At 36.9% G+C, this 27,685-nt stretch overlaps 1 protein-coding gene across 1 annotated transcript; it reads left to right on the forward strand.

Annotated features, from left to right (window-relative positions):
- Positions 1-3,867: 3,867 nt before the first annotated feature.
- PANK3 (pantothenate kinase 3) lies at positions 3,868-27,685 on the forward strand. The gene is made up of 7 exons (XM_044229789.1): positions 3,868-4,144; positions 12,708-13,060; positions 15,561-15,814; positions 17,817-17,993; positions 18,701-18,824; positions 20,317-20,442; positions 21,381-27,685. The coding sequence occupies exons 1-7, from the start codon at positions 4,117-4,119 to the stop codon at positions 21,429-21,431; spliced, it is 1,113 nt and encodes a 370-aa protein (XP_044085724.1). The 5' UTR covers positions 3,868-4,116; the 3' UTR covers positions 21,432-27,685.

Below are 27,685 nucleotides of genomic sequence, written 5' to 3' on the forward strand. Positions count from 1 at the left end.
TGCAAGGATTCTAGCTCATACACTACTTTCTGGGAGAGACCTTCTCTGACTGTCCAAACTAAAATAAAGCTTTCCCATGTGCACCCAAATGTTTATAGCAGCAATGTCCACAACAGCCAAACTGTGGAAAGAGCCTAGATGTCCACTAGATATCCATCAACAGATAATGGATAAAGAAGATGTGGTGTGTGTGTGTGTGTGTGTGTGTGTGTATAAATGTATACGTGTATGCATGCGCGTATACGTATACACACACGCACACACACACACATATATATATATATGAATACTATGCAGCCATCAAAAAACCCCAAAATCTTGCCATTTCCAAGGACATGGATGGAACCAGAAGGTATTATGCTAAGCAAGATAAGTCAATCAGAGAAAGATAATTATCATATGATCTCTCTGACATGAGGAATTTGAGAGGCAGGGCAGGGGGCTTTGGGGGCTAGGGAGGGAAAACATGAAACAAGGTGGGATCTGGAGGGAGACAAACCATAAGAGACTCTTAATCTCACAAAACAAACTGAGGGTTGCCAGGGAGAGGGAGATAGGGAGAGGGTGGTTGGGTGAGGGACACAGGGGAGGGTATATGCTATGATGAGTGCTGTCAAATGTGTAAGCCTGATGATTCACAGACCTGTACCCCTGGGGCAAATAATACATTATACATTAATAAAATAAAAAATAAACAAATGCACAAATAATTTATGAAACAAAAAAATAAAATAAAGCCTTCCTCCTCTGCCCTAGCACATCAGCCTGATTACTTCTTTCACATCAGATATCACAGCCTATTCTTGTTCACCAATTAGTTGGCTTGATTATTAGTTCTCTCTTTTTCACCTCTCTCTCTTCCTAGCATGTATTCCAGTGTCCAGAACATAGTCAAAGCTCAATTAACATTTTTGTATAAAACTGTGCTTCCGGTTTTATGGTGATGCTGATGATGCTCATACAAATGACGCCCTCTCACAGTGAGATGCTAGTTTGTGTTTGTGGATCCAAGTACTGACTGGAACATATTCTCGGCCATCTAATTAGAGACAGAATCCACTGTCACAAGCTTGGTCTGGGCTTTGAAGCTAGGGGTGTGTGTGTGTGTGTGTGTGTGTGTGTGTGTGTGTTTACTTTATGCCAAGAGACCTCATAATCATCATTAGGTACAATCTACCACCTGTCTCAATGGATACCCACTTGGTAAAAGTAAAATGAGGATGTGGTAGCTCTCCTCTGTTCTTTTGCAAGATAGCATGAATTTATGGTGTCTTGTAAACTGTAAGTATTGAGACAGGAAGACAGTCTCTTAGCCCCTTCAGATATTCTCCCCAGCTCCCACATTGGCTCTGCATGGAGGGGTTTTTAGAACATGCTAGAGAAGAGAGAAAATGCAGTTACCCAGACAGTACTGGAGGGAGGGATTGGGCCGACAGGCAACAGGGGCTGCAGAAGAAACTTTCCAGTCAAAATCTGAATCAGGATAACCTTATCAGTTTCAATAACACTGGAAAAAACCTAAAGGAAAGCACAGTTGAATACATCTCATAATGTTTCTGAAAAAGAGACATTTTAGTGAACCTCAACAATCAGAAAGGGAAGAAACCCCAACTGTTTCATTTTTAAATGGGTAATCTGAAACCCAGAGACTTTCCCAGGATCACACCGAAATTCTGTGGCTGATCTAAGACTAGAATTCTCATTATTCAAAGTTCAGTGTTTGCTGGCACATATCATCACCAGTATAAACCTAACTTTTAAGTTAAATTAAGCTAAGTCATATCCACATGACATTCATCTCTGTGGCCACAGAAACTAGCAAGTGCCTGTGTCCAAAACTCATCCAAATTTTTATGAGTTCTCATTTCTAGCTCTCCTGCCTCTCAGTCCATGGCCAACCTATCACAAGACACACTTATCACTTCCCCTTTGATTTCCAAGCTGATGCTATCAGAAAGAGGCCGGAAATAACCAGAAGATATATGTTGGTAGAGAACAGGGTATGTACACAATACTTACAAAAACAGCAGGTGAACCCGTAATAGATACTTCAGTTTTTGAAGCTATATCCGATCAGAAATCGTGATTCTCAACCAATAAAACTGTGGGCAAACAGGACCGTTTGAGGACATCCATAGTTCTGCATGCGATGGAATGGGAAGAGGGGAAAAGAAGAGGAAAAGAAGGTTAAGTCTACAAGTCATGGTTCAGAGTTATCGGGTCACACACACATCTGGGAACTCAAAAGACTGTTTCTATAAAAAATAAAAATAAAAATATTTTTCCAAACAACAAATGTGGAAACTGGGGTCAAAATAACAAAAATAAGGTACCTCAAAGTACCAATTAGACCTGAGGTCCAATCCTAAATAATTACCTTAGCCTAACAGCATAGATAACCATTCTTCATATTTACAATAAGGATAACAATGGCAATAACAGATGTAGTCCTCACTTACTGATCACTACCCATATGACAGGCAATGAGTTAACCACTTTTTATCCCTTCTTTCGTCTAATCCCCATCCCAATCCCATGGAATATAGACATCATTATTTCCAATGAGAATCAGAGAGATGAAGTAATTTGCCCAAATATATTTTCAAGTTATTGGACCAAAAATTGAAATCTTAAGTTCTTATTCATTATATTTCAAAGGGTGGTTGTGAGGATTAAATCTAAATTTAAATCTAAAATTTAAATCTAAAATTTAGATTTTAACTGCGAAGTGCCAGCTCTCAGGACATGCTCCTTGGGTAGTTTGTGTCCCTTTCTGTCCATATTCACAATCCTTGTGTCATCCTTCACAGGGGAATGACAGTAAAGCTTAATCGTCCAGGGCCCACTCTCTAACCATCTGAGGTAGAGGGGCCGAAGGGAGGCCAGGAGAAGATCCCCAGTGCCATCCCTTCCTGTTCCAGCTAGAAAACACGGAATCTAGGAGGCGGAGGGAAAGGGGTCTCCGTCTTTCCTGTGAGAACTGGAGCGTCTAATTTTCTTCTCCGGAGATTCTCCCCTTTGGAAGGACAGAGCCGGACTGCATGGAACTGTGGCAAAGAGCACGTGTCCCACAAGTTATTTAACTTCTCAGATCCCACCCCATCCTCAAAATGCATGGTAACGGTTGTAACGCAGTTTACAAAGTTGCTCGACCGAAGCAAATAATTTCACTAAATGTGCTTAGCAGAGTGTCTAGGACATGGCAAGCATTCAATAAATGTTAGTTATTATTTTTGCCATTATTTTTATTATTCCAACCCCCACAACATTGGAGGTGCCTCTATTGAGCCAGGGGGTCGCGTTGTGAATGACTTGAATTTACAAATGCATTCAATGTTCTGCCTGAACAGCGGACCTACAGTCCGGCCATTTAGGCTTTCCATGGTACAACGACCACGTTTTCTACCTCCGGGGGACGTCCGCGACTTACAGAACAGCGACACCCATACCAGCACGGAGTACCCTTTCCCTTATCTTTCAAGGGCGGGGTGAGGCCTGAGCCCCCGACTTCCACAGCACGCCCATCTCAGCCATCATTGGTCGTCTCGTCGCTGGCGTGATTAAGGCCCTTCCCCCTTCTCTCTGGGACCATGCTGAGGCGATCTCCGGAAGTGGAGGGGCCTTAAAGGAGGGACCGCGACGGATCCTGGGCTTTGTAGTCCGACCCTACAGTTGCAGCCAAAGACCAAGGCGTCAGGACCCGGAGAACTACAATCCCCAGCAGCTCGCGAAGAGCGGAGAGAGGGGGAGCTTGTGTCACGTGGGCTCTCGGCCTGGGCGGGCTATTTCTTAGTGCGGCAGCGGCGGCGGCGGCGGCGGCGGCGGCTCGGGGGACCGGGGCCTTTTGTTTGGAGCAGCTGCGGGGGGGCCCCGGAGCGGCGAGGCCGGCGGCCTTCCCCAGCTCGCTCGGTCCCGGCACACCCTCTCGGGGGTGGGGAGGCCGCCCCTGGGCCGGGCCTCGCCTCAGGCGCCGCCGCCCCGCCCTAGGCCCGCCCCGCCCGGCCTGAGGGGAGGAACCGGCTGGGCCTTCCCGCGCGGCCCAGGCAGCTCCAGAGTCGCCGGCACTACCTGCGTGCTCCGGGCCCGAACCTGCTCCTGGTTCCTTCCGCAGACGCCATGAAGATCAAGGATGCCAAGAAACCCTGTAAGATGAGGGCTTGGGGCCGCCGGGTTGGGAGAGCACTTTGGGCCCCGTGTGTTAGCGCCTTAACGGAGCGGCCTCGTTCCCGGCCTGTCGCTGGTCGCCGGCGCCCTGCACGGGATGGGGGCGCAAGGACCATTTCAGCCTCGGGATGGAGCCGCCTTCTCCATCCTCCTGGGCGCGCGTGACGAACGCCTGCCGCCCCCTAGCCCTTTCCTCCCACTTCCTTCTCGAGATCTGGGACGCGCTTAGGGGGGATTTTTGATTTGGTTTGCCTTTGCCAGGCAAGGCTAGAGCTACCAGTCCACTCCCCCAGCTTCCTCTGAAGTCGGGTTGAAAACGGGTGTCATTTGCGTGGGGGCATTTGCCACCTTTTTCCTTTTTTCTTTTTCTTTCACTAATTGTTGTGCTTCCCGCTTGTGTCCTTGAAATACCGGTGTGTTCCTGGGAGTTGTCACTGCTGTTAAAATTAGAATCTTTTTAAAACACGCCTGTAACCTACCAGTGGGTAATTGCCTTGGCCTGTTTTTGTTTAGAATAACAACTAGGTCGTGTTTGCTTAAAAGAAGAGACAAACAAAAAAGATAAAAATCACGGGTATTCCCGCCACTCAGAGCTCACCACTATTAATACTTTGTTAGATGTTCTTATTAGAGGTTTTTCTACGACTGTTTTTGTACGTGCTTTTTAATAAAACATTTTTCACGTGTTTTTAAAAGAGATCAGCTTTCCTTTCCTTTTTATTAGGAGCCTTTTAAAAACCTTTTACTCCTGTGAATAGCTTATTTAATCACTCATCGTGATTTTCATACTTTGTAAGTATATTCTCCCAGAGGAACCAGGAATGTGGGGAACCATGCTTATCTTAGGATTGTATTGGTATTTAACAGTTTTTAATGTCTTCATGTGATCTTAGAGTTCTAAGAAATCTTTAAAAAGGGAGCATTGACACCTTCCCTTCTGGCCCTTGAGCGTTCTTGTAACCTCACCAGAAAGGCAACATACCAAAGCACTTTGAAAACGACTAATTGTTATTTAAATGTGAGATGATTTGGTCTTAATTTTACAGATGAGGGAGTTGAATTTATTTAGCCTCAGAGTAACTTTTCCAAGGCTGTACAACCAACTCTGTGCTAATGAGGTTCCCTCATACTCCAGTGTTTTTTCTGCACCCCAAGGGATAGGTTAGTCCAAATACTTAGAGAAGAAACCCTTTCTGATCTGGGGGGATTTATCTGCCTGCTGAAAAAAAATTTTTTTAATGATGATATCCTGTAGTAACTAGAGTTCTTGTTCAAGGAGCCTATAAAATAGTGAGGGTTTAAATAAATAACAGTACTGTAAAACCACTTACAATTGTTTTATATTTGCTGAATTACTAATCTTGAACAGATGCAGTCATGTAAAACACTTGGACATCTTCCCTTAACACATACATTTTCCCTGCTTGTCTTAGAACTTCCATTTAGTAAAGTAAGTTTAACTATGACAAGCTCATATGCAGACTCTTAACGGTATTTTCTTTTCTTCCATGACAGTAATATGATGTGTTAAATTTGGTCACACTTGTAATCAGGTATGAATGCCACGTCTGTCACAGGTGTTTCCGCAAAGATATAAAGTTTTATTAAATAAACTTTAGGTTGAGAAAAGAGTGCCTTTAAAAAAAATTTTTTTTTAAAGATTTGTGTATTTGAGACAGTGCACAAGTGGGGGAAGAGGGAGAAGCAGATTTCCCTGCTGCAGAGCAGGGAGCCTGATGCAGGGCTCCATCCCAGGACCTTGAGATCATGACCTGGGCTGAAGGTAGATGCTTGATCAACTGAGCTGCTCAGGTGCCCCAAGAACACCTTTTTTTTTTTTTTTTTTTTTTAAAGTTACTTGCTATTACATTATGAGGCTATTAATGATGAAATAGTCATGTTGAAACACTAGTCAGTTAATAGGATTTAGAAGTCTAACATTTCCTGTTTCTTATGTGTAAAAGATGATAGTACTGCTTCATTAGTTCTTTATACGAAAAGTAAAGAACATCTTGTTTTTGTGAGGGAAGTATTTCCATTGTAAATAATAAACATACGTAACTGGAGAGTGTTATTTCTAATATTTTTAGGAATATTAACACTCAGATTACCTAAAAATATATTTGTGTTGTTTTTGAGTAGTTGGGTAGGTTTGTTTGTTTTTTTTCGTGATTATAAATTTAGTGAGCACTTCATATGTGTAAGGCTTTATCTTTACATGCATTTGCATTACATGCAAAGCAAGTAGCTTTGGCTTCACACTTTCTTACCTTCCACTGAGTGTTAGAACATTGCTTTTAGCTACATCACTAATATGTTAGGAGGTTATAAATCAGATCATGTATTTAATCAGAAAATAAGAAAAGGAAGTAGTTTCATCTGCTGGACTATATAATACAAGTAAAAGGTTAGCATTGGTAGTACGTGTTAATTCAACTCCAAGGGAAGGATGAAGTCAAACATTAACCTAGTAAAAAATTTTTCCTTGTGAAAATATGGAAACCTGAAAAATGGCAGTGTTTGTTTGCTTTACCTTTACTTAAATATTTCACACTGCTTAAATATTAGATACTAAAAAGCCAAACAATCATGGGTTCCTTTGTACCTCAGCTGATGGGATGTCTTAAGGTATGTTCAACCTTTGTTTTGCTTACCTTTGTGGCATGGAGCCTAATTAACACGATGATACTAAAAGACACATTTTTTAATTTGATAAGATGAAGGTTTTTGAGTCTCTGTTTTGCTAACCCAGGCTGTTACCTAAAGCTTTTGTCAAGAGCAGAAAGAATTATATGGCATATGTGCCTTTGCTTCTATATGATTTGATTGGCCTGTTTGTACATTGAATCATTACTTAAAAATCTTTACTTCCATGAGCATGTAGGTGGCTCATTTGGTTAAACATCTGACTCTTGATCTCAGGGTTGTGAGTTCAAGCCCCATGTTGGGCTCCATGCTGGGTGTGGAGCATACTTTAAAAAAAAAAAAAGAATTGTCCCTTCCAGTTGTTAATGAAGTACAATTGAATGTGATAGTTTCTAGTATTCCCTTGGATGTACCTAATTTACCAAAGGAAAAAGAAATATTTATCTAACACTCTTCTAAGGAATTATGATACTGAAGGTGTGAAGATGGTTATTTTCTTAGTCTATTTCAAAACACCAGCATTTTTAGTCGGGAAGAGCAAAATTAATGGCAGTGGAATTTACTTGTGCGCATGCCCATTTTAGAATTTTGTTTCTTAAAATAATCTAATGTTTTAAACATTTTTATCATTTGGCCCCTCTTTCTGCTAAAGAATTAAATCTGGCATAGGATCCCTTTGGGCTGAAATCTTCATGGAGCCAGTAGCAATTAAACAGTTCTTTAATGTTTCTCCCCCACCCCTTCACATCTAGCAAGACACCAAACTCTTATAAGATATTTTGTTAGAAATCAACAGTTTGCCCTGTGGCAAGGTATCTTCGGCTAGATATCAAGGGGATTAGACTTGGCAGGTTTCTTCACACACAGTCTACCTGGTAAGAAAGATAAAATTCTTGGTAGCACTTTATGCTTATGGTAGTTCTGGATGTTTTGTTACTGATGGGGAGCTGACAGCTCTGTTAGGTTCAGCTGGGAAACAGAATAGGAGTTACTTTTTTTGAACACCAAATAGATTCTAGAAAAGTCTGGAGAAGGCAGTGCATATTTCCCATCATCAAAAGTACTCATTTGTATTTATGAAGTGTGTATTTTACTTTTGGAATGTGTGTTCTGGTTCATTATTTTCACCTTGGCAGTAGAGAGTTTTATTATCAAAGAATAAAAAATGTTGACGTTATATGCAGTAAGTAGCCTGCTTATGTGCTGGTGACCGACCTTTAACCTGTCTCAGCTAGAAGCAACAAAACTATCGGTATAGATGCTTGCCTGATTTTTTAGGAAACTTGGTATTTTTCTTAACCTCATGATCTATTAGTGGACCTGTGGTTGAACTTAATAACCTTATAGTTCCCTCATATTTAGAATTGTAAATAAAGTTTGAGCTCCATGTCCCTTCCCCCTTCCTGTTTTGGTGACAAAATTTTTTTTTTTTTTTAATGTACTAGAAAATGTAAAGATCAGTAATCAGACCACTTACTAAATGATAGAAGTGGATCATAATTAAGAATTTGTGTTTTCTGTGAGACACACCTTACTGGTTCAGTCAGTAGAGCATGGGACTCTTGAACTCAGGTTGTGAGTTTGAGCCCCATGGTGGGTATAGAGAGTGCCTAAAAATAAAATTAAAATTTTAATTGTTCCTTTTTTTCAAGTTCCAAAGAGGCTTTAGTATATACAGAGGGGGGAGAGGGGCCAGTCCTTCTTGGCTGCTTCTTACCCCTGGCTACCAGGACATTGCTCATTTCCTCTCTTTTCCTCTTGGCACGGGTGTATGTCACCACCCTTTTCTTGATGAACTTGGGGGTGCACTTGTCCTTGGAGACCTTGTGCATTCTGCTCATGTGGGGCGACATGGCACACCTGGGATCATCTGAGACCACACAAACTTGGTGTGCTTGGTGAGGCGCCCATGGCTGTGCCTCAGTTTGCTCAGTTTGCTTGAGCCATGGCTTCTGCTCCTCCATGGCTCCCATGGAAGAGGGTCCCCATAATTTTTTAATGTGATTTTTTTTTTTTCTCCCCCTCTGGCTTAAAGAAATGTATTCCAGAACTCTGCTGAGTTAAATGTCTCACTGTGCCAAAGGTGGCTATTAACCAACTTTTTTTCTTTGGAGTCACTGGCAAGGCTGACTTCTTTCAATCCCTACCTTCCTGATTTTAAGAAAATTGTCATAATTGAAATTTACTAAGAAATAGAAAGCACATGTCATGTTCTAGTTTGCACATGATTACTGAGAAATTCGACTACAATATAGCATCTTTAGAACAGACGGCACTAAAAGAACAAATGTGTGTCATATGCTAGATGTGAGATGAGTTTGGGCTTTTTGCATTCTTAATTTTAAAAACTGACCTCTGTAGTCAATAACTGTTAAAGAAATCATAGTTTTTCCAATTTAATTTGCAGTTTTTTTCATAGAACCTTCTGTTCCTGTAGCCCAGTCTACAAAAGTGGGTCACACAAAGATTTCAAGTTGAATGGTAATACTGTTTCATGAGTTCATGGTGATTGTTGGTGGTTATTCTTTATTTATTTATTTATTTTTTATTTTAGAAAGAGAGAGAGAAAGAATCATCACTCAGACTCCCCACTAAGCGCAGAGCCCAATGCTGGGCTCAGTCACGACCTTGAGATCATGATCTGAGCTGAAACCAAGAGTCAGTTAACTGACTGAACCACCCAGGCTGGTGGTTGTTATTCTTTATGTGTTACATGTCATAACATATCTTAGAGTATTCTTCAGTAATTAATGTAACTTAAAAGAAATGAGGGATTTGATATACTGTAGTAATAAAACACAGCTTTGTTTACAAATTTTTTTACTTTCTGTGTGGAGTTTTCTTTTTCAGATAGGACAAGCTTGGTTGTTAAATGCAAATATATCAACAAAAGGCTTTTTCTTTTTTTTATTATTATTATTTTAAGATATTATGTATTTGTTAGAGAGAGAGCACATGCCCAAGCACAGGGAGCGGCAGGCAAAGCAGGCAAAGGAGAAGCAGGCTCCCTGCTGAGCAAGAAGCCTGATGCAGGACGTGATCCCAGGAGTGTGGCTGGGATCATGACCTGAGAGCCAAAGGCAGATGCTTAACCAGCTGAGCCACCCAGGCATCCCTCAACAAAAGCCTTTTAAAAGAAGAAGCAGTGGAAGGTTTTGTTTCTTTTTCCTTATCAATTTAACTATAATTATATCTAAGCAGTAGTTTTCTCTGAGAAAGAACTAGTTAATACTTTTGAGTACCCTAGATTTCACAAACAGGATTTCATTCAGTGAGCCTTTCTATTGCCTACTCCACAGTTAGGTATTAGAATTGGCCCTTGACCTTTGGGCTCAAAAACCTTGGAGCTCCTGCATAGCTTTAGAAAAGTAGAAAATTTATTACTCTCCAGTATTTCATCTGTAAACTTCAGATAATCTTCCTAGGCTGTAAGGTCCTTTTGAAAATTAATTTATGTTTTCATGTAAGAATTAAAAGTTCTTGGGGTGCCTTGGTGGCTCAGTGGGTTAAGCCTCTGCCTTCAGCTCAGGTCATGATCTCAGGGTCCTGGGATGGAGCCCGCATCAGGCTCTCTGCTCAGCGGGGAGCCTGCTTGCTTCCCCATCCCCCTCTGCCTACCTCTCTGCCTACTTGTGATCTCTCTCTGTCAAATAAATAAATAAAATCTTAAAAAAAAAAAAAAGAATTAAAAGGTCTTCACATAAATGTTAAGTAAGGTTCTTTTGAAACTTAATTTATGTTTTCATGTAAGAATTAAAAGTTCTTCACATAAACGTTAATTGGGTTTTTTTCTTTCAAGAACAGCAGTTTTCACATATTTATAAACCTGGGAGCAGACAGGGACTTCTGACTGAAAATAAAAATATCATGAACTTTGAACCTGGTAATGTTTGCAGCATTGTAGTTTGTTCTGAAGTAATATTTTTATTTGTATATTTTGACACCTGACAAAAACATAGAAAGGAAAACTATAAACATAAAACAGTTTTTAAAGTATTTTTAATTTTGGAAAATAAAGGTTTTTAGCTTAATAAATCTTACCTTGTAGAAATTCTTCTATCCCAAAATGCACTTGATGTGGAACAGTGATTTGCACACCTGTCCCCATGAAATCTAGAATCAAACATCAACAAATAAGAGAAATCGGGCTACTGGGTGGCTCAGTGTCTGCCTTTGGCTCAGGACATGGTATCAGGGTCCTGGTATGGAGCCCCATGTCAGGCTCTGTGCTCAGCAAGGTGTCTGCTTTTCCCTCTCCCTTCTTCCCTTCCCCACTCTTGCCCCCTTCTTTTCTTTTTCAAATAAATAAAATCTTAAAAATAATTTCAGTTATACCAGTAGCATTCCTATGTTTTATCTAATGTACACTGAAAAGTGTCCTAATTATGATTAGGAAAACTCTGGAGGTATCTCTGATTTATTGGATCAGTAGAGGTACTCCATATTGTTTTCTCTTTCAACGGGTTGTTCAAGCAAACAGTTGCTGTAAATTTCACCTCTATAACTGTTAGTATTGCTACTTGCTACTAGGGATTTACAAATTAAGAAAATTTACTCTGTTTCTTTAATATTTTAGTTGCTTATAAAAATCTATAGGTGACACAAAAGTGTTATGCCTGTTTCGGATCTTATTGCCCCTCAGATTATAGTCTTAAGTCATTTTACTTTTTTTTTTTTTTTTTTTTAAAGAAGTTTCTTTTTGAATACTCTTCAGTGTAGATCTGGAAACCCAATCTGGAAATAGGGTTTCAAATACAAATACAAGTGATCTTTTTTTAAAAAAAAAAAAAAAAGACAAGTGAACTATTTCTCCAAGAGAAGATAATGAGAACTACTCCTTCCTCATTACATAAATTCTGAAATAGAGAAATATATAGAATCTTTTCTTGTTGAATTGTATGAACCTGGTTTCTAATAGTCACATATTTCAAATAAAATATTAATATTTAAGAAACAGATTTTGGAGGGAACTAGTTTTCCTTGACAACTTAGACATAACTGTTAAATACATTTTGTTCTGAAGTATTCTGTAGTGTGTCTGTCTTTTCTTTTTTTAAAGATTTTATTTATTTATTTGACAGAGATCACAACTAGGCAGAGAGACAGAGGAGGAAGCAGTCCCCCCGCTGAGCAGAGAGCCTGATACGGGGCTTAATTCCAGAGGCTTTAACCCACTGAGCCACCCACGCACCTGTAATGTGTATATCTTAAGTATTAAATTATTCTTGAGTCTCTATCATGTTAAGATCCCAGAGAATAGAAACAGACCTTAAAAAACTAGTTTAAGAAAATTTTAATTTAATGGCTTTTCCAAAGTTCTTTAAGTACAGTTAGTGAAAAAGCACCAGGTTCCAAACCTAAATGATATAACTGCCTGCCTAATGATATAACTGCAAATGTACCTAAGTAGACTTATCTTCAACATTAACAGCTAATTTTATTAACTAGTTGTACCAAAGAAATATAATGTTTAATGAGCAAAGACTAAGATTTCTTTTTAAGGAGGTACTTTTTCCCTTGGGTTGCTTGAAGTAATTATAGGCCAATTTTATTACATTAAAATCTTACTAGAAACATTACCAAGCCATAGGTGATGACCTATTTATTAAAACAAAATTGGTCCAAATTTTTCTTGATCCCTTGGGGCATATGGTAAGTATTTAATAAATGAAAAGGAATACCTACCTGACCAGGGAAAAGGTCCTGGGCCTTTGTTACAGGTTTTTAGAAAACGTATAAAGTAATACTTGGAAGGGAAAAAGTTTGAGTTCCATATAGAAGAAGCATCTAACCCCCCAAAATTGACTGCATAATTCAGGATATATGATGTTTGTGGATAATTAACTAGCTCCTAATTTGCATTTCTAGAGTTGATATGTATGTTTTTTTATCCACAGCTTTCCCATGGTTTGGCATGGACATTGGGGGGACTCTAGTAAAGCTCTCATACTTTGAACCTATTGATATCACAGCAGAGGAAGAGCAAGAAGAAGTTGAGAGCTTAAAAAGTATCCGGAAATATTTGACTTCTAATGTAGCATATGGATCCACTGGTATTCGGGATGTACATCTTGAACTGAAGGATTTAACACTTTTTGGGCGAAGAGGGAACTTGCACTTTATCAGATTTCCAACTCACGACCTGCCTACTTTTATTCAAATGGGAAGAGATAAAAACTTCTCAACATTACACACGGTGCTATGTGCTACAGGAGGTGGTGCTTATAAGTTTGAAGAAGATTTTCGCACAGTAGGTATCTTACTCAAAACACAAAATTGATACCCATTCTCTCTCTCTCTCTCTCTCTCTCTCTCATTTTTTTTCAAAGATTTATTTGAGAGAGAGTGTGTGGCGGGAAGGGTGGGGATGAGAAGCCAAGGGAGAGGGACTAGCAGACTCTGCACTGAGCATGGAGCCCATTGTGGGGCTCACTCTCACAACCTTGAGATCATGGCCTGAGCCAAAACCAAGAGTTGGACTCTGAACCCACTTAGCCACCCCCTCTTTAATTTTTAAAATACAAGGCTGTTTATATCCAGCGTGCTTCCTAGATTAGTTCCCCATGCTGGATATGGAGGAAGTATGTATTCATGACCAGCTTTTCACTTGCGGCGCTTAATTATTACCTTTATAGGCTGAGTAGAAAATTGTCCAGATTTGGGCTTATTGTCCATAATATTTGGTAAAACCTGCTAAGTTTAGGGAATACTATAAAGCTACAGTAAAAGGGTCAATGTCAGTGAATTTGGTGGTATACAAAGCCAAATATAAGTGATGTTTGAATTATTTTCACTATTATTACATTGCCCTGTGTTTGCATTGCTTTTATGTATTATCCATACAGTACTTTCTCCCAGGGCCATCTCTTTCCCTGCCCACCGCCCCACCAAAAAATAAATAAATCTGCTGAAGCCAGTGTCTTTTGATTAAGTAGACATTGAATGAGAGTCCCCATTACCCCTTTTTTCTGGTTTTATCCACCAGCCTTACCATGTTCCTATCTCAAAGGGGGTCATTTGGATATGGCAAGAGGACTATGTAAACACTGATCTAAGTACTACTGGGGTTTGTCAAGCTTCTAGTCCTTTCCATTAGAATAAAGATTAGAATGTTGGCATTTGGGGCTACTAAAATTTGTTTTCTTTGAAAATATGCATGTAAACCATTTAATTTCTTAAGTTTTGTTAATAGAACATAAGTGATTTATATGGCTCACATAAGTGAGACCCTTAAATTATGGGATAGTTTAAAAGTCTAAATTTGTATTCAATTTGTTAAGTAATTTTAACATAAATTTCGTAAATTTGAGACTAGTTTGCTTGAACATGTGATATTTAGTGTTTGCCAGAATTCTTACCAGAAGGGGCATCTTTGAAGCCAGCTTTTACCTGCCCATTGAAGTATCAGTATTTTCTTTTTTTTTTCTTTTTAAGGGGTGTGTGTGTGTGTATGTGTGTTTTCATGTATTAGAGCATGAACAGGGGAAGGAGCAGAGGGAGAGGCAGACTCCATGCTGAGCAGGAGCCCATACACAGGGCTCAGTCCCAACCTGAGCTGAAGGCCAACGCTTAACTGACTAAGCCACCCAGGTGCCCCAGTAGTATCAATATTATCTAGTGATGAAGTTCTGTAATAACTGTTTATATTAATACTCAATCATTTATTAAGCTAATACTTGAGCACTTAGCATGTGTCTGGTATTAGGCTAGACACAGAACTCAGCTGGGAATAAGACACAGTCTTAGCTTTGAAAGAGTGCAATACCTAGACCGCACAGAACAGTGGGTTACAAGTAAAGGGACAGTGTGTTATAATTAATAGTATTGCTATGACAAGTGGGGTCATGGGAACACCATGTATTACCCAACAAGTTGTGGAGAACAAAAGTTTCCCAGAGGAAGTGATCTCTAAGCTGAGATCTTTTTTACAAATAGTTTATAATACATTCTTTACTAACCTGAAATGACTTCAATAATTTCAAACTAGTTACCCAAACTATAATATAGAGACAGGAAATGAAGGTATTTAGAAAATGGGTAGATTCTCTGGTATGATCACATGAGAGGGCATAATGAGATAGTTAGATGCTGGCACTTAAACATAAATTCACCATGAATTCTAAACCCACAAATGCTGGGAGATTCATACGGTATGTTTTAGGAGAATCTTGTACCATAAATGGTGTTGCTGTTTGTGACATAACACTTGGGAAAAATCCAAGCAATAAAAACGTCTGTTACTTCCTCAGTTTAAATGGTGGTTGCATTCCTAGCAAATTTAGCATATATATATTAAAGCCAGATGAAGAATACTTTGTGCTTCCATAGGCTCAGATAATTACAAACAAATTTCCTTGCTGCTGCCTTAAAAAATGTCTGTCAGAATGCTCAAAGATTAGGCAAGAATGGGATAATTTGTTGTTTTTGCACAATTGCCCTACCCATTGCAGGTATCTGACATCCCAAGTCCTTCCCACTGTATGTTAGTTTGGTCCTGTTCTCCTCTCCATCTTTATGAAAACTGAAATATCCCTAAAAATTCCCAGAATGTATCCAGAGGTAATACCACCATCACTGAGAACCACTGGACTAAGAGATTCTGACACGAAACAAAACAAGTGAAAATGTATGGGTCATAGATGATTTTGAAGTTTTATAAAGTACATGAAAATTATACAGTGCATTTGAGTCAGATATTTTGAATACTGTCCCTTGTTCACTTTATAAAACTTCTATGGTGTTTTTTATAGATTGGAAACCTCCACCTGCACAAACTGGATGAACTTGACTGCCTTGTAAAGGGCTTGCTGTATATAGATTCTGTCAGTTTCAATGGACAAGCAGAGTGCTATTATTTTGCTAATGCCTCAGAACCTGAGCGATGCCAAAAGATGCCTTTTAACCTGGATGATCCCTATCCACTGCTGATAGTGAACATTGGTTCAGGAGTCAGTATTTTAGCAGTCCATTCCAAAGACAACTATAAACGAGTAACCGGGACAAGGTAGTGACCTTTCTGTTCTTATTGCAGCATTCATGTTGTTTTATACACAGAAGTTGTGAAATCATCTTAATGCTAGCCTCTAAGGTACATTTATTTGTGCAGTAGCAGAAAATGTAGATATGTAAGTATAAGTTAGAGTGTTACAAATAATGTGTTTTATAAAGTATGTATGTAAAGACTCAAACTAAAATAATTAAATATTTATATTTGCTTAACATCAGTTGGCATCAAAATTTCCATAATTGTAAGAGGGAATTTTTATCTGGAATGATTCCAATGACTTTCTCTTTTCCAAAGCATTCATTCCTCTCCTTGTTTTTCCCTGTCATATAGATCTGTTTAAGCCTGAAGTTTGCCACTGGTCAGCTTGCATGCTGGTTAGATTAGATTCACATTTAAGTGGGCAACATTGTAATAATTGTTTTTTTCTTTAAGATTTATTTTACTTATTTGAGAGAGTGGGGGTTGGGAGCAGAGGGAGAGAGAGAATCTCAAGCTGACTTCCATCTGAGCAGGGAGCCCCATGCAGGGCTCAGTCTCATTACCCTGAGATCATTACCTGAGCTGAAATCAACAATCAGATGCTCAACCAAGTGAAATAATTCTTACAAGATCAATTTAACATAAGCTCATTATGGGATAACATGGATCTTTTAAATATCCCTTAAGATTTTCTATAATGCCTGAAATATTATTGTGAAATGAAGTTTTATAATTGTTTTTATGATTCTGATACATGTACTTGATCAGCTTTTAAGGATAGAAACTGGGGTTGGCTCAGTTGTTAAGCCTCTAACTTTGGCTCAGGTCATGATCCCAGGATCCTGGGATTGAGCCCTGCATTGGGCTCTCTGCCCAGCGGGAAGCCTGCTTCTCCATCTCCCACCCGCCTTGCTTGTTTCCCTCTCTTGCTGTGTTTCTCTCTGTCAAATAAAATAAAATCTTTTAGAAAGGGGGGGGTGGGGTGAAACTCCTCTAATTATTTGAGGAAGAAAGATTTGGGGGTTTATGAAAAAAACTCATTTCTGTTTTAAAGTAGTACTCTTATTAAAGTGATACTTTAATAAATTTTTTTGTTTTAAGTAAACTCTAACCCATGTTGGGCTCAAGACTCAAGACCCTGATATCAAGAGTCATGTGTTCTACTAACTCAGCTGGCCAGGCACCAAAAGGCACTTAAATTTAATTAGTATTTTATCTCTCTGGTGGCTAAAAATCTACCTCTACTGTAACTCTGAGCCAAAGAATTACAGGGAAATATTACCTATTTCAATCAATTCTAAAAGAAATTCAGTCCATTAACTAAATTCTAGCAGTGATCGGGGATAGATGGAATCTGTTAGAAATTTAGGAGAGACTGGGGAGCAAAGGTTTTTATTTTAGGGATTAGAGGGGTATGATTTCATTTTAATCAGCATATCCAAAAGAATAATAGAACCAAGTAAATTTTTGTCATCAACATATTGACCAGCCTAACATAAATTTTCTCACCATACTCATTTCTGGGTTATTTAAAATGCTAATGTGTCACATTGAACTGATTTCAGCTATGTCAGACCAAGTAAGTAGGCCTTTCACTAAATCCTTTCCTGGAAACCATTTATTCTTTGGAGTTAAATTGTTTTCTCTTTGTAATTCATATGGTACTAATTTTTAACACTTACTGCTTTTTCCCCCCCACATGTAAGAGCATTTATTTTTAGCATTTACTAAGTTTTAAGGAATTGGGTAAAGATATTAGAAGTTAATCTCTTTCAGCCTTTTTGTTGCTATCACCAACTGATTCCCCCCACCCCACCCTGCCCTTGCTTTTTTATTCTTCCATCTGACAAGTTTGGTTTGGCATTTTTCTTACCTTCGTTATGTTGATATTTCAGCACTTGACATTAGCAGTGTGTTCGTTATTTGTGTTTATTAATTACATGGATATTCCACCTTTTTACTCTGGAGGAAGAATACAGTGTGTAAATGTAACTTACTTAGTGTTCTTTTTTTTTTTAAGCCTTGGAGGGGGTACCTTTCTGGGTTTATGCTGTTTGTTGACTGGCTGTGAAAGTTTTGAAGAGGCTCTTGAAATGGCATCCAAAGGTGACAGCACCCAAGCTGACAAGCTGGTCCGTGACATTTACGGAGGAGATTATGAAAGATTTGGTCTGCCAGGTTGGGCTGTAGCATCTAGGTAAGTTTAATATTTATATTATAACTAAAGTTGTTTATTTAGTTTTTAGAAGGCAACATATTAGGAAGTTGTTGGGGGCTTACTCTTAACCCACATTAGGTTCCAAGTTTTGAACACTCATGTAGTTTAAAAATAAGATCCACATTAAGGGGGCACCTGAGTGGCTCAGCTGGTTCAGCTTCTACCTTCAGCTCAGATCATGATCTCAGGGTCTTGGGATTGAGTTCTGCATTCTGGGATTGCTCCCCAGCAAGTCTGCTTCTCCCTCTACCTCTGATCTCTCTCGCTTTTGCTCTCTCTCAATAAATAAGTAAAATCTTCAAAAAAAAAAATATATATATACACATTAAGTAGTCAGTAGGCAATATATCCTAGTCTCTCTGCCAGCTTCCCTCGCTACCTCCCTCCTTTTCTGTCTGTCTGTCTGTCTCTCTCTCCCTCCTTCCCTCCCTCCCCCTTCTCTTCCTTTACCTCTCACCCTCCTACCCTTCCTCCTTACTAACAGCCTCTTGGTATTTTATTGTGTGAATTTATCTGAGTTTGAGGGTGCTTTCCAGTATTCTGCTATGTGTAGTTAAGTGGGTCAGTCAGTAAACTTGTTATATACCTTATTTTGTACTTTTGTAAATTTATCTGTGGGATAAATTCCAAAAATATATGAATTGTTGCTTATAATCAACAGAATTTTGTTTTTCATTTCTCTGCAGTTTTGGGAATATGATTTATAAGGAGAAGCGAGAATCTGTCAGTAAAGAAGATCTAGCAAGAGCTACTTTAGTTACTATCACGAATAACATTGGTTCTGTGGCACGAATGTGTGCTGTTAATGAGGTAAAAAAAAAAATAACTTTTCGAAAAATGTGGATTGGAGCTTCCTGTACATGCAGCAGGGCTTCTTTGTGTTCTTTAAGGAGGCCTATAGAATTGAGATCTCTTTTAAATCCCAAAGCTCATTAGCTGTATATGCCATGTGCACCTAATTGTTACGTTACTTTTAAAGAAAGTAGCAGATAATTCAAATTGGAAATAGAACAAAGAAATACTTACATTTTCAAATTTATCTAGAAACTAGTTTTTCAGAAATATACAACCTAAATTTCTTGAAGATAGAAAAGAAAAATCTTTCCAAACAGGATGGTTCTGAAGCAACTAATTATTGAAAAGGGTGTTTTTTGCTGTTAATGTTAAATTTGATTAGTGAGGTGCTTAGAAGTTTTCTTACTGCCTTTGGCTTCTTTACAGTGCTGCCTTGTTGCATATGGATCAAGCAGCATTGTACAGGGCTATGAAGGCATTGAGACTTGTTCTTCACCTGAACTTTGAATGATGTATACTTAACGAAAAGCATGTACTCCTATATTTACTTTCATTGTTGGGTTATTTTTATTTGAAGGAGATTATATATATAATTCTGCCTTCATGTAATAGATGTATTTACCTATTTAATTTTTGTAAATATCAAATACTTCAAATGAATTGGGAATTTTGCTTTTTGAGGAAACCCTTCATTTGTTCATTCATTTATTCATGAAGTATTTTATAGAGTACCATATGCCAGGCATTGTTCTAGGCACTTGGGATACATTGGTGAAAAAAAAACAAAGGTCTGTGACTTTATGCAACTTCATCCATTCTAGTGATATAATAAAATTTTTAGTGTGTATATGGTGATAAATGCTATTTTTTTTTTTTAAAGAAAATCATTAAATAAGATACAGAGAATTGAGAGTAGACCAGCAGAAAACAAACTGCTGAGTAATTGGATTGTTGAAGGAAGGCTTTTTTGAAAACGTAACCCTTGGATAAATATTGAAAGGAGGTGAGATAATCAGCATGCATATATTTGGGGAAAGAGAAGCTCCAGCAGAGAACATCTGTGAAAAGACCCAAATTAATTCTTTAGAATTATTCTGTTTAAATCCAGGATTCTAAGTTTCTCAATAACAGTGTAGTAAGTTAGCTAAGGGAGCCATTAGCAGATGTTTTAACCCAAGTTTAGGGAATATTTCACTTTGGGGGGCTGACAATAATCTGGAACCTTTTTTCTTTGCCCTATAGATCTAGATTTTCACCAGCCACTTGACAATAATTAAGGGCCATAGTTTACAATAACCAAACTCAGTATGCAAAAATATATGCTCAAAAGTTCAGTATATTATTGTGAGTAGAAAGATTGAAACACCAGTTCCTCCATATAAGATTTCCTTCAAGTTATCTATGGAACCAAATTAGTGAGTGGAATCTTAAAGTAGAGATTTTCTATATTATAAATTCTACTTGATAATTTTTATTTCAACTCATTTTCTTTGTTCTTTTCTTTTAGAAAATAAACCGAGTTGTCTTTGTTGGGAACTTTTTACGTGTCAATACTCTCTCAATGAAACTTTTGGCATATGCACTGGATTATTGGTCAAAAGGTCAACTGAAAGCATTGTTTCTAGAGCATGAGGTATGATAGGAAAATAATGCTTTGTGAATTTTAACAGCATGCAGCATACAGGTTTCATATGTTGCTTCTTACTGTGTACTCATAAGTCTAAAACTATGATTTACCTAAATAGTATATTGAGTCTCTCATTTCAGTTTGAGTTGGGGGGATAGGGTTTACTGTAACCTGGTAGGCATCCCATTAACATGGAGTTTCCTACTTCCTCTGACCAAGAGAGAGTGATACTAGATCTTGTGAACTCCTTAGTTATTGGGGCTGCTTGTGTACTTAAATTGTATTCTTTTCTCTTTTTCTCCCCTGAGATAACAAATGTGAACACCACAAAAATAAATAGTTTAGCAGTGAAAATTCTCCTTAATCCCCCCCACCACAACCTCACCCCCTACCTCCAGAGGGACCACTGTTAAAATTTTGGAGTTCATTCTTTAGGACATTTTTCGTGTTCATTCATTACATTCATTTATTCTGGTCTGAAATGTCAGTTCATATAGTGGTTTGGATTAAGTCAATTTACCTTGAATTGTTTTGTTTCTGGTCAGATGGACATATTAATAATTCTGATAACACAGAGTCAGAGTATTCTCTTGTGTTTATGTTTCATTGTCACTGCTCTCTCTACGGTGTACTGCTGTGCAGGCTCCACATGCCGTGCTGGATGCCAGGAGAGTGGCGGGTGGAACAAAAAGAATTGTATTGAAGAAAGAGGAGAGGGGCTCAGAATGTAGTAATGGCTCTCTGTAGAAGCTTTTCAGTGTCTGTAAGCCATACTTGAAAATTATGTATTTCATGTTTTTCAAATACTAGCTTACAACACAAATAGGTTTCTGAATAAGAATTCTTAAATAGATCATATATAAATATCTGTTCCTAATAGTTGTTAATATCATATGCTAATTTAAAAGCTGAACTGCATTAATAATTGTTTTAAAATTATGCAGGGATACTTTGGAGCAGTTGGTGCACTTCTTGGACTGCCAAATTTCAGCTAAAAGGCATCAGGTTATTCTCTACTAATAAATGTCATCCATGAGGAACTGAAAACCAGAGGCATTATTACTGCATTATTTGTCACTGGGAACCAAAGGATAACAGAGTAGCACTATTCCTGTTAATTTTTAAATGTCAAGATGGTAAGCTGCCAAAAGTTGCCATATTAAAAGAAGGAGCTCGGTAACATATGAAGTATTTCTCATTGAAATGCTTTCCCTTCTGTATATATCCAGTGTTAAATCCTTAAAATGCAATACAGCCTCTGATTATTGAGCTTCCTCTCAGAAGATTTTCCTATTTATTTTATGTAGCCAACTATTTCAGTACTGTATGCTCAAACACAAATCTTAAAGTCTCTGAAATGTTTAGCTCCTGAAGATAATTGGATCTGAGTATTTGTTATAAGTGTGTTCTTACGTGTCTTGGTTACTAGTAAATGGGCAGTAACATACCCTGTATCAAACTTACTGAAATGGCTATCAAAGATGATTGTTTTGATGTGATTTTAGAAATGGTAAGGCAGTATGAATTACTCATTATTGCAGTTTTCTTAACATTTCTCCCACCAAAAAAGCATGTTAATGTGATCTTTTCCCAAAGTATAAGCTCTTTCAAATGCCATAATTTAATTGAAATACTATTGTTAAATATTAGCCTGAATTTTAAGATGAGTCCTAGAAAATCACATAATTGGTGATAATTGCACTTTCTGTATGTTATGTTAATCATTATATTTAAAAAATGTTTTGTAATTTTTAATTACAATTAATTTTAATTACTAATTAATTTTAATTAGAGACTTAATTACTTCTTTGAAAATCCATTTAATGAGGTCCCAGGACTATACTAATAGAATATGGTTTGTGTGCATTGATAGAGACCTGTGCTCTTTCCGTACCACATTATCTTGGGCCTGAACTTAGTCATTTCTGTTTAATTAGGTCTGAAACTTCAAATTCAAATTCATTATTATGAATAGCAGCAAAAATCACATTTATTCTAAAGAGATCTCTTGGAAATCTGAAAGATGAGTTGTTTCGAAACTGTAGGGGTTTGAGGGCAGTATTGCAGAATTAGGAAAGGATCAGTGTTTTATACATTCTGGTAATAAAGGCATTATAGTTCCAGAATTTGTAAATCCTTTTGCCTTGGAATTTGTGCTCCAATTTGAAGTCATTTTTTATAATGCTACTAATTTTTTTCAGATATTTACTTTGGCAGTAACATTTTTGGAGGTCTAGTTCAGCAAAATTGTTCAAACCTGTTACTTAATTGGTCTAATAAGTAGACTTGGGAAAAATATTCACCTCCTTAAATTACTAGTAAGTGTGGATATGCCTTGAAGAGCTTAAAAATTGTTTACAGGAAGAAAGAAGTATTAGTATGTTTTTATGGAACATAATTTTGCTCCATAAAGAACAGTTTGCATAGAGGTGCTTGATAAAGACATTTCTCCTTATAGTTTTCAAGTTTCATGCTCAGATGTTTAAAATTCTGTTTTATTTATCTAAAAGCATGAAGGTATGAATAATAGGAGTGAATATTCAGAGGGAAAAGCATGTAAGGTAATTTTTTAGAATTTAAAATATTTGGAACTTGGAATTCATGTCAGGTCAAAGTAAGTCACTTTGAAAACCTACAATGACTAAATGTTTCTTACTTTAATGTTTCCATTGTTATGGCTAGATATCTCTGTCACTACAAAAAGCCATGTGTTCAGTTTATTTTAAAATTTTGTGATTTGGACATTTGAACAAAACGTTTTTGTTTTTAAATGATAATTTCATGTTCATGGCAAACTGTATTAGCAGCCATAGCATGGAGCTGTCTTTAAGAAAGAAACAGAATGGTCGGAGTCCGTGTAAGTTAATTTGATCAGTGCTTTGGTTAATTTGAGATGTAATTCATACTTTATGTCCTTTGAAACTGAAGTTACCTGTTAAAATGCATATACAGTGAACAACCATTTTACCATTTTTGTTCTTGGCTGTTCTCATGTTTAGTCAAGAATTAATGGAATAATAAGTGTGAATACAGAGTTGTGATAAAGACTGCCAAGATTTTAGTTTTTTATTACAGTCTCACAAAATTCTCTATAAGCATACAGAGGTAAACAGATTTAGTTCTTAGCCCAATCAGCGTAATGCCTCAAAGTCCTATAATAGAAATAGACTGTACAGTTTAAGAACATGAAGTGTAAGCCATATGTAATTTTACATTTTCTAGTAGGCATATTTAAAAAGTAAAAAGGAGGAGGTGAAAATCGTTTTGATTATGTATTTCTATTTAACCCAGTATATCTGGTATGTCACCATTTCAACATACAATCACTATAAAAAGTTATTTAGGAGATACTGTATTTTTTTTTCAACTTTGTGTTTAAAACCAGTGTATATTTAAACAGGACACACCTCCGTTTAGGCTAACCACATTCCAATTTCGCAAGAGCCATGTTTGGATAGTGGCTCCTGTACTAGACAGTGCAGTCCAGAACTAGCTCTTAAAAATGAACACTATTGTATATCCATTAAAACTTTATTTTTTAAAGAATTTTTGAGAGGTGATATGGGAAGTGTTATTTTTTATGAGAAAATACGGGAACTTTTTTTTTTTAATACAAAAGGAGATAAAGAAGTAGCTCATTTGGGCTAGTTTATTTTACACAGACTAGCTGTATTTCTGACCAATCCAAAAATGTCTTACTTTGGATCCTGCCGTTTCATCATACTGTGTATCATTTTTCCAGTGATACTGATAAAGTTGCCCAGGACCCATCCTGACTGGCATCAGCAATCTCTAAAATGTCGGTTTTCTTCACTGAAGCAAATACGATGATTCCAGTGACTTAAATTCCCCCAACGTTATCTAATTGAACTTTGAAAAGACAATTTTAAAGGACTAAAAAGAGACCCTTTTAATTCTTGAATTCTGTACACAGAATCTTCTTTGTAACTTTTGGATTTAATTTCCATTCTTTAGAAGTGGTAAAATACTTTCAGATACAAAGAGCACTCTCAGGTTGTCTTGGGCTTGATGAAGAACACAAGGTCTAGAACTTTGCACCACCAACACCCCCCCCTCCCAAAAAAAAGTCTGCCTTTTAACTAGAGACGTTTAGAGCTAATGGTGTTCAATTCTATACCCAGTTTCCCCAAAGGTGTAATATTAGACTGGCTTGCCTGTCAACAGGGGTATTCCTTTTTCAGCTACTCTGAATAGGTGGCCTCTTCGTTTGGGTTAAGTCCGTGCCATTGCCAGTAATATACATGGCCATTGACAGTCTTTCAAGAGGTTCAGAGTCTGCCAAATATTAGACTCTGTAAAGATTCTTGAGTTTTTTTCCTTTGCATGCAAATGTGATTACTGTATTTTAGGTACTAGTTCCTGAAAGTCCCATTTCTGTAAGAAAAATGATGCAGCTAAAGGGAAAGGTTTTCCTCTATATCCGATAGAACTTTTGCCTTGTAAGAGCAGTCTGTCACATCTTGCCTTTCTAAGGCTGCATTCTTTGTGGAAAGCTTAGGAAGGCAATAGTTCCAGATATCATTTATAACCACTCTGCTTTCTATATGCAAAAAATGTTGTATTTTGTAGTGGATCTTTTTTTTCTGTTGAGCACTTTATGCTTTTTAGTCTATTGCATTTGAGAAAATATAGTTTAGAAATCCTTTCTTATTTAAAGCCATGTAAAAACTGTTTAAAGGATAATCAGAAATAAATGAGTGTGCTTTATTTAGCATTTAACTCACTGTTTTGTGGTATGTATAAGCAAAATACTAGAAATATATTCCCTTTTTGTAATACTCTTTGACCTTATTTAAGATGATTTACCAGGAAATGTCATTGATGTCCTATTTTCCTAATGAGTTTATTAAATGTCGGTTTTATTCTAATACCGAAGGAATTCACCCAACTTTATGTCATCAGATAACCTCAGAAAATAATGTGCTTTATCTGTATTACTGCCTGTTTTAAATATTTAAATTAGTAGTGGTCTTATAATTTCTACTGAGCCTAATAATCAAAGACCAAAAGACGTAATTTTTTTTTCTTCCTTTAAGGTATTTTTAATAGTCAAATAAAAATGATGGTGGTATAAAAAGTAAATTACCCCAGCTTTTTGATCATATCTAAAATTCTGAGCAGTTTCCACTTCCAAAAAGACTTCTCAGAGAAGTCTCTATTCCTTGTGTATTCAGTGGATGTGGGATCATAACTTGGTATTATATTAGAAATAGTGCCAGCCACTGGTCTAAATTCTTTGAATGTTATTTTCTTTCATTGTAAAATGAGGGAATTGATTTATTACAATGGGAAACGACTTCGTTATCATCAGGATCCTGAAAAAAGTTTCTCCATTCATGGCTGCATTTGGAAAGATTAAAATGTTCAGATATGTTATATCCTGTTTTGGTGTTAATTTGATTTGTATATGTTGATAGAGGCACTAGATTCTGGATTCTCACCAAGCCAGTAGAATGGTATTAGTTATTCTCTCGTAATGCTATGTTCTTGCCTATGGTGGCCAAGTAGTTAAAGTAATATGAGGGGTTTTATATATATTATTAAAGAGTGTGTATGTGGGTGTGTCCACTTGAATCTGTGGAAGTATCTGGAATTTTTATTGTGTTAACTTTAAAATTATGTGGACATTATTACAGCTTTTCCATTGTACAAAAAGAAACATCTGGTAGGTTCATGTATGTTTGAATAGTAGGTATATTTGGGATTTTTAGTGGCCCTTTTCTTTAAGCTGTTCTTCTTTCTGGTCATTTTGAGTAGGAACAGATAACGGAATAAATCCCTTCAGGAATTATTTACTGCTTTTGTCAAACACATTTTGTAAAGAAATTTATAAAACAATTTTAATTACCTTCAAGTGAATTGAAATATCATGTGTTCTAGTCATTTACATCAAATACAAAGACCTGAAATCCTTTTATCCTTAGAATTGAGGATAAAAAGATTGTACGTGGTTCTGACATTCCTAGCTTATTAAAATAAATGTAGCAGTGAGTTGATACTGGGACTTCAAGTACTAAATAGTTGTGCTGAATGATGTGTTTGAGGGGAAATAAATTTTTTTTTTTTCCTTAAGAAAAAAAAATCTAGAAGTCTTTATATTCCAGCTCTTTGGGTAAAGAGATTATTTTTCTTTTAAATTTCCAGTCATTTTGCTGCAGCTGCCACTAATTTTGTGTTTAAAAGAACTAATGAGGAATATATTTTTCAAAGGAGTAAATGAAGTTAAAATTCAAGGTTTTGAATTTATAAAATATGCAAGAATTTCCATTCTAAGATATTGCTGACTTTTTTTTTTGCTGTTAACATCTTTCATTCATTACATGGCTTACAGTTTCAGTAGCTTTCAAAGAAAACATTTGAGCTTTTGCATAATTTGTAAAGTATACATAAGTAATGCAAATAGTTTGAGATTATTTTAGCTTTACATTGTATCTCTGAATCATGGACATCATACCTGGCACAGTTAGTAGTGATTGCAGATCAGCCATTTTTAAATTTACAATTTTTTTCTGAGATGCCCTTTTTAGTTTGCAAACTTTTGTTTAGAAACAAAAGGTAACTTTATACACCTACCATCAGTATCTTAGTTCCTTTGTCCCAAATACAATTAATGGAATTAGGATGTAAGTCCTGTTAAGACGGTTTTATTATTTTTTTTATACATTGTATGCTTTCCCTTTTTTTTTTTTGAAACTATATTGAGACTTAGACTTTTTAACTGAAGTTGAATGGTATTTGTCTTAATCCTGTCCAGTTATTGACCAAATCATATCTAGATGTTTGTATGTTTTAATTTTATTTATACAGGCCATTTCAGTTTAAGTTGCCTTATTCTATTGCATTGTTCTTGTCAAGTCTAAGCTTTGTCATGTTGGAATTCTTTTAACACTGAATCTGTGATGTAAAAATGTATGATGTGTTACAAATTTTATTCATAATAAACTAACTTATAGCCTATTGTAACCTATAAAACATTTCTTGTAAATTGTCCAGTTTATTTTTTCATTTATGTACATTTTCTTATGTAAATTTTTAAAATACTCATTGTGGCCTGTTCTATCAACATTCCTGTGCTCTTCTCTTTAATGCTTATTTGCATGAAAGAATCTTGGGTTTTGCTTGTTTGTATTGGATGGCCATTAAGCCAGCTTCGGTACTCTCTGCCTTCTTTCCTGTAGTTCAACTTTTTCTAGATTTGTTCATATTCTAAATAAATGTTAAAATCATT

Source organism: Neovison vison, chromosome 1 (genome assembly GCF_020171115.1).
Source record: "Neovison vison isolate M4711 chromosome 1, ASM_NN_V1, whole genome shotgun sequence".
NCBI classification, from domain to species: Eukaryota; Metazoa; Chordata; class Mammalia; order Carnivora; family Mustelidae; genus Neogale; species Neogale vison.